This window comes from Brassica napus, chromosome A1 (genome assembly GCF_020379485.1).
Source record: "Brassica napus cultivar Da-Ae chromosome A1, Da-Ae, whole genome shotgun sequence".
NCBI classification, from domain to species: domain Eukaryota; kingdom Viridiplantae; phylum Streptophyta; class Magnoliopsida; order Brassicales; family Brassicaceae; genus Brassica; species Brassica napus.
Genome location: NC_063434.1, coordinates 18,768,071 through 18,776,166, shown reverse-complemented (window position 1 = coordinate 18,776,166; position 8,096 = coordinate 18,768,071). Strand labels below are relative to the sequence as shown.

Here is an 8,096-nt window from a genome sequence, read left to right as displayed (position 1 = left end):
CGGAAGACTTAGCAGGGATATATTCGTAAAAATGAGTTATGTTTTTATGTTTGGTCACAAGGGACTGTGTGTAATTTCACAAGGTTTTTAGGTTACTTTTTGCATTTGATTCAAATTTGGGTATATTTTTACAATCAAAGTCAAATTTTGAATCATATTTGGCAAATTCATTTGAAAGGGCTGTAATGTCAAAAAGTCCATAGTTACCCAAAACATTACTGGAAGGGTTGTAATGTCAAAAAATTCATTAAAATTTTGCATATTTGAGTTTTTGACGCTTGTTTTGTTTTGGATTTGGCACATATGCATTTTTTGCTTGGCCCATAACAAACCCATTAGCAAAAACGACGACGTAAGTGTTAAATCTGCAGAGAAGGGTCTTAAAACTCTAAAAAAGCACCGAATCGTCTGGGGTCTAATAAGCGACGCTCGAAGAATTACGAGTCGAAAGTCGAAAGCGCGGTCTCGTCGAGTTCTATTAAAAGTTTGTTTGGTAAAAATCTCTGTTTCCCTCCAACTTTTTGAATCTCTCCCTCTTCCTCTTCCCCCGCAAGATTCTCTGCTCTGCTGGTTTGCCCTAGATCTAGTGTTTAGTGAGTGATTCAAGATTGTTTTGATTCGATTAGCCTATATATGATCGGATCTCTTGATTGCAAATTGTTTGTCTTCTTTCGGATAATCTAATCCAATCAAGGTTTTTGCAGGAGTCTCTCGCTCGTAGCTGTGATGAAGCGTAAGGGAGGACATAAGAAAGGGAACAAGTCTAAAAAGTCCACCGAACCAGAGACTTTGAATGAGTCTGTTCAAAACAGCGACTCTGAGCAAAGTTCGGGTGAGTGTGAGAAGAGTAAAACGGAGGTTGATGCACCTGACAGTTCACCTAGTGTAGATCCGGTTAAGTCTGTGGGGCGTGTTAAGGTTAAACTGAAGACCTCCTCCAAAGCACTTGAACCTGATGTTCCCTTGACTACTCCTCAAAAAGAGGATCCTGTTCCTCCTCGTTTGCCTGAGCGAAAACCAGTTCTCAACGTTTATAGGAAGATGAAAGGTATTAAGATCAAGTCCTGGAAGGCGGTTGATGGGTCTAGCTCTGTTTCTGAGAAGCCCCTAGATGCAGTTGATAAGGAGACGAAGACGCCTGATGAGACTTCTCAAGTCAAGAAGCTTGAACCTGATAGTGCACCCGTTTCTTCTCAGAAGAAGACTGATAACAATAAGCAAGAACTGGAAGATTCTCTTACGGTGTCGTGTCTACCTTGTTTGTTTGTTTCTTCTTCTTTTTATGGTAATGAACAATTTTAACTAAACCTTATTGGTCTTAGGTGGTCAAGAAGATTATGAAGATGGAAGCTGCTGATCCCTTTAATGTTCCTGTCGACCCAGAAGCTCTTGGGATTCCTGTAAGTGTGTGATCCATTAGCTTCATCTTTATTTTATATATCCGAACATATCAACTTTGGCTTGTGAAAGCTCATCCCCTTCATAGGTAAAATAGTTCTGTGTGTTTTCTTGTAAACAGACAAAAATCATTTTGATCTCAACTTAAAATTTCTTTACTACATTTACTAGTCTTGTTATTTAGCATAGGGTATGGGTTCATCTTTATGTGAAGGAAATAATACTTGTTTTAAATCTTTTCTTTGCTTGTCAAGGGGTTTCAGAATTGTTGTCTAACACGTTTAGCTGTTTTCGGGTTATGTAATTAGGACTATTTCGATATCATCAAGACACCTATGGATTTTGGAACAGTATGCAGTAATCTTGAAAAAGGCAACGTATACATGAATTCTGAGGATGTTTACAAGGATGTCCAGTACATCTGGAATAACTGTTCCAAGTACAATAAGAAAGGCGATTATATCGTCGACCTGATGAAGCGAGTCAAGAAAAATTTCATGAAGTACTGGGCTGCCGCCGGATTGTATACTGAGCAATCTGCAGGTATTGTTAAAAAATTAATCTTCTCTAGCATTTTACTTTTTCTTCTCACGCATTGTTAAATTTGGTAGGTGTAGTTTTACGTTTCTGGTTCCCCTTAGGCATATAAAGTAGACATTGTGAACACATAAAACTTTTAACAATACCTGCAGATTGTTAACAATGTACAGTACTGGCATTGTTTCTGGTAGCTATGCACTTTGGGCTGAGTAATATAGCTTACGGTTTAACTTATATGGTTTCTTCGATTTACGATCAGAGAATGCTCAAGTAGAGGATGGTGGAAATGCATCCTCCAAAGGTAGTCAATCCAAGCAGAAGAGCCAGAAGCGCCATGGGTATATGCCTTTGAAACTTCTTTTTTTTTTCCTTAATGATACGTGGGGACTCATAAGCATAGTTTGGTTTCAATGTTTCATCAGTCTTCCTAGGTTTTATAGACAAGAGGTTATCTTTTGCAAAGCTACTGTAACCTAGGTTTTGTCAAATTGTATTCTGTTTTCTGTATAGAGCTTGTGTTGTCCTTTATTACTGGGATTGGGATTTGTGATGGGATTCAGTTTCATTTGATAGTGTCATTACTTTCGCTTTGCAGAAGGCATCACAAGAGTGATTGCATGTGTGCGGTATGTATTTTGAAGAGACGTAAAAGAGAACGTCACAGTTCTCAAGGAAATTCTGGAGCAGTAGAGGTTAGTAATGTGTTTTGTTTATCCAAAGAGAGCACACAGCCCGGGTGCTTGGCTTCCATTGGCTGTAACTAAATATCATTCTTTCTTGAAGGAATCTTCACCTGTGAGAAGTCCGTCTGTGGATAATTCATCTATTAATATGCGTGAGGAGCAGGACATGGATGTTGATGTCGACAACAAAACAAGACAAGGAAAAGCAGAAATCGTGGAACTAGATAGTCCAGTGGCAAAAAGACAAAGAGTTGGTGAATATAAAAAACAAAATGTGGAGGGAGAGGAGACCCTTGAGGTGGAGACTGAAACTAAAACTAAACCTACTGTCGAGGATAAGACTCAATCGATTGATAGATCGACAGAAGAGACTGGTGACGAGCCCGTGACTAGTGCTGCCGAGAAATTGGCTGTTTTAGCTTCTGTTGAAGGCCCAAAATCAACTCAGAATGAAGAGGAAGACAAGGCAAAACGACTCCGGGAGCAGAAGGTACTCTCCGAGCTTTTATTATGATGTTTTGATTAAGCAGCAAGCACTACTGAGAGTAATTGTATTATTGCAGGAGCTGCAGGAGTTAGAGCGTAAACAATGGAGAGCTAAGATGCATGAGAAGTTCCAACTCAGAAACCCTCAGCTGCTAAATCTTTGCGAGACTATCTTTCCTAAAAGCAACAATCAAAGTTCTGTCTGGAACGGACCTCACTCACTGTTTAAACGTCCAGAAGGCTCAAATCGTACTAGTTCCTTGCACAAAGCAGTGGAAGCCTTGATGAGAAGTAGTAGTTAAGGATTCACAATGTAACATAAGTATTTAGCTATCGTTCTTCGCTTTGCCTGTTTAGATATGTTTGATTGATACATCAAATGTCAAACACCATAAGATTCTTTTCACTGAAAGCAGAAACATCAATTTGTTCATGAATTTTTAGACAAAATGGATTCGCTTTTACATAATGATTTGACTGCCATGAGACGATAAGAAGGGAATAAAACGTCAATTAAGGCATTGACTTAACTATTCCACACAATGTCAAAAAATTGTCCAGTTGATTATTGGGTTAAGTTGTGTAATGCGAGAGCATGAAAGCGACTTTCCAATGAGTTTTTTTTCCTTCCCAACCCCATGATTGCTTGTTTTCAACCAATCAAAGTTAATGTACACATCTTAATATCTTATAGTGGAAAGGATAATGGTTTTTAATTTCAAGATTAATTTCCAAATTAATAGGCATTTATTTACAGGGTATACCATTCAAATGATTAACAATCACATGACAGAACATAAAACATCGATTCAATAAAAACGTTATAATAATTGTGACATAACAAAGTGTTTGAATGAAGAGCGTAACTAAAAGCAGTTTCTACATGTGTAGCAGATCATCCACTTTATCTCCCATTCACAAAAAAGTTAATTGTTCTTTGATTCTTTTAATTAGCAGTCCATCCGCCAACGTACCGTTTTTAGAAAAGCAAAGCAAAACTTTTTTTTGTTTGGTCATTATTTTAAATGAAAAAGCAGAGCAAAAAAGACACTCCCTCATATGAGGTAACTAGTAGAAAAAAAACAGTTATTGCTGTTAACAAATACAATAAATAATATTTTTATTTAAGGTACTTCGAAACAATTAATTATATTTTTCAATGCAGCTTTGTATGAAAATAAATAATAAAAATTAAATATATATAAGGATCACCAATAATAAAATAAATCTAAAGTTTAAAAGAAAATATCATATAGCATTAAAATGTATATATAACTTTGTAAAATATATTACAAAATAAAAAACTTCTTAAAAATTTAAATTATTATTTATTTACAATATTTATATAATCATATATATTTATTGAAATTATAAATATTTTTTTTTCTAAAAATAACTAGAAATATGTTGTTTGTACATATTATTTTTAAATTAATTAATTTATAAAAGGTTAATAATACAAAATAAATATTATTTTAACTCTTATATAAACTATAATAAATTATACAATACTTTGACCCACATTTTATCCACTTTCACCATTCAAACCTATGTTTTGGACCGCTCGATCCGCTTGATCCACTCGATCCGCTTGATCCGCTCGATCTGCTTGATCCGCTAGATCCGCAACGCTTGATCCGCTTTCTCCATTCGGAGCCAAAATATATTAGTGGTATATCGCCATCTTTTTTCTTGAAACACAATAATAACAAAAGAGAATTAAGCCTCCTCTTTAAAAAAAACCATAAACTATAGCAAAGCAAACTAAACATGCTAATTCTTAATAAAAAATTGACAGCAGATGTTGGATCAAATTAAACGCCATTATGCAATGCAGGTCTCAGGGTCAGTCCAAGGATTGATCAAATTAAAATGAATATGATAATTTTTTGAGAACAATTAATTAACGTTTATATGTTTAAATCATCTTAACTTGAGCATTGTTTTCAATGAAATACATTATTCAGACAAAATGCCTGAATTCTCTTATGTTAAATGAATCTTAAATAATGTAGTATCCAAAAACACTTACACAAATCAAATTTGATATCCTATTAGTCTTTTGTTGTCATATTTATCAGAAATTTTTCATCTTTTTTATTTAAGTATTTCATCTTTGTTCTATTTAAGTAGAAATCTTTATTATGTTGACATGTGGAATTTTTAATTAACAAACATTTATGTATTTAGGATAGGTGTATTTATTATCTTAAATGTATTCTTCCAAAGTATTAAATATTTTAGTATGTGAAAATTAACTAAGTATATGAGTGTATATGTCATCTATGGTTATTTTGGAATTTAATTTTGCAGTGCATTTCAATGTTATATTGGATACTTTTATGTTCAGATGCAAATGATAGAATACAATTAGTTTAAATATTAAAATAATTTGATTAAACAAAAGAGATCAAATGGCAAAATTACTACAGATATATGAAACTAGTAAATGAAATAATTGAATTTGAAAAATTTATTTAAATATTTTTCATATCCAACACTCGTATATATCAATTAATTATTTAGAAATCATTTTTAAAATAATATTTTTACCATCAACGTTATAACACACATAAAATAATTTTTTATAAGCTTATTATTTGAACTGAAAAATATATATTGAGTTCCTCTATCTTAATCTCTTCAATGTCTGATTTTATTTAATCCAGTAAACATAGAAAGTAGAATGTTTTTCCTATGTATGTATGGTGAAAACAATTAAAAATTGTGCTATATACATAACACAATCCAGTATACATATTACATAGTGAAACTACTTATATTACACTATTGCCTTATTTTCCTCCTGATAATAATGACCTATATTCTTAGCATTAAACTTTTTTTAAACAATGATTTATTAAGATATCACAATTATGAGACAGATTACATAGACGATTCGAAACCAACAATACATATTTTATGAGGGTCTACGCCTAACTACATCACCTGAGGCGTCCTATGAAGTTCTATGTCTGACCGGACTTACTTGCTCTATATTGAAGTTCCATTGTAAGCCTTTCTTCCGTAGTCCGCATAATTGTTTTAATAAATCGATTTCTCTAGGAATTAAAACATGGACCTCCTATAAGTCTGAGATTCAAACCCCAGACCTGGATGTAGAAGTCTTTAAACTTTAACCAATAGGCGACGATGCTTCCACATTCTTAGTGTTAAGCTTATCAACAAAATTCATACTTTTTGACCCTTCTTAATAGTGCAGAACTTGAAGTCCTTCTCAATGATCTACACACAGAGCCGTGCCTGGCTATAGGCTGGTCAAGCATCAGCTTGGGGCCAAAATTCAGACTAATAATTTTAGGGGCCAATTTTGTAGCATGAGTTGCCTATAGCACAGCTGGTAACCGTGACTTTTATTACTCTAAGGTCGTGGGTTCAAACCCAGCTATAGAATTTTAAACCTTTTTTCTGAAATTAATAATTTGTGGGCCAAAAAAAATTTCCTGCTTAAGGGCCCACAATATTCAGGCACGGCCCTGTCTACACATTTCAGAATCATCTTAACCATAATACTAAATGATTATAACTTAGAAGTGTCATAATTCGTAATGCAGAAAAGGTTAATATTTCAGTCAAAAAGAAAAAAAAAGGGTTAATATTCTCATTTTTAGATATATAACATATGAGTCTATCAACAACCTGAGAGAAGAAGAAAATCTAAATTACTATTGACCATTGAAAATTCTCCTAAAAGTTGTACATGGTAACTTCATTATTTTTTTTCTTACATTTAGTTATTTTCTGTTGATGTTTTTATCGAGGATTTGGTTTTCCGATCGTTCATACGTTGTGATTGTCTATAAGGCATGTATTTTGTCATTTGAAAATACCATAAAATTAGATTTCATCAAAATTTCCTTGTGTTGGTCATTATGAAATTAGATAACTTGCCTTTAATCATTTATCTCTGATTTTTAAATGATATGGTCGAAAATAGTCTGTTGCAATAATATTAAATAAAATGTTTACTATTAAATCTGACTAATATTAAAACTACTTGTATACTCATGTTTGTTAGAATGTCTTTTTAGTAGCTTTTGTCCCTTTAGTTTTATAAATTTAAAATCATTAGAGATCTATGAGGAAAATACTACTATTTTGTATTTTTAAAATGATGATACATATTTCTTTATATTTCTTTTTTTTAGATTTTTATTAATGCATTTTATTTTTTATATTTTAATATAAATTAAAATAAATAGTAAAACAAAACCCAAAACAATAAAAAAATATTTAAATACAAAAAGAGAAAGTATATAAAAATTTAAATATTTCATGCAGCTTATATACTTTAGCGAGAAAAATATAAAAATTTCATGCAGCTTATATACTTTATCTATTAAATTAAAGAGTTGGAATCAGCACTTTGGACCGAGGCACATGTACTCAATAGTCAGAAGAGGGAACAACAGGTACATGTCAGATCCACGATACAAACTTCAGGACGATGGTGCTTTATAGATGGTTCTTGGAAAGATAAGGAATTATTCTCGGGACAAGGATGGTATAGTACTTTACCGGGATTCGATGGTTTATTAGGAGCAAAGAATGTAAGGGCATGTCTTTCACCTCTCCATTCGGAGATTGAAGCTTTAATTTGGGCAATGGAATGTATGAAGAATTTAAGATAATTTCAGGTTACATTTGCAACGGATTATTCTCAATTGGTGAAGATGGTTTCGGAACCAGAAGAATGACCATCATTTGGAAGTTATCTAGAAGACATCAAGCTTCTACGAAGGAGTTTCCACAACTTAGATATTGTTCATGTACCTCGTACGGAGAATCAAAGGGCGGATAGCTTAGCACGCAGTGCTAGAAGACAGCCGTCTTTCGTCGTTCACATGGATGCAGAGTTGTCGATTTGGTTTACAGAATCAATATGAGTCTGTGAATTTTTTGCTGTCGAAAAAAAAAATTAAGGAGTTAAATTTATTTTGTTAGATTGTTTGACATCTTCTATAAGTT

At 33.2% G+C, this 8,096-nt stretch overlaps 1 protein-coding gene across 2 annotated transcripts; it reads left to right on the top strand.

Annotated features, from left to right (window-relative positions):
• Window positions 1-360: 360 nt before the first annotated feature.
• LOC106360681 (bromodomain-containing protein 4-like) lies at window positions 361-3,544 on the top strand. Of its 2 annotated transcripts, none has more exons than XM_013800318.3 (8): window positions 361-493; window positions 705-1,242; window positions 1,323-1,400; window positions 1,707-1,941; window positions 2,198-2,276; window positions 2,534-2,630; window positions 2,722-3,111; window positions 3,185-3,544. In XM_013800318.3, the coding sequence occupies exons 2-8, from the start codon at window positions 727-729 to the stop codon at window positions 3,407-3,409; spliced, it is 1,620 nt and encodes a 539-aa protein (XP_013655772.1). In that variant the 5' UTR covers window positions 361-493; window positions 705-726; the 3' UTR covers window positions 3,410-3,544. The 2 variants fall into 2 exon arrangements, with proteins under 2 accessions (XP_013655772.1, XP_022545559.1); XM_022689838.2 differs by having other exon boundaries at window positions 414-593.
• The last annotated feature ends 4,552 nt before the right edge of the window (window positions 3,545-8,096 follow it).

What these genes read in the sequence shown, in the direction of transcription:
- LOC106360681 (XM_013800318.3), top strand. Translation starts at nt 727, where the DNA reads ATGAAGCGTAAGGGAGGACATAAGAAAGGGAACAAGTCTAAAAAGTCC. An exon ending in CAGAAGCTCTTGGGATTCCT is followed by an intron (nt 1,401 to 1,706) that starts GTAAGTGTGTGA and finishes TTATGTAATTAG; the next exon opens with GACTATTTCGATATCATCAA. An exon ending in GAAATTCTGGAGCAGTAGAG is followed by an intron (nt 2,631 to 2,721) that starts GTTAGTAATGTG and finishes TCTTTCTTGAAG; the next exon opens with GAATCTTCACCTGTGAGAAG.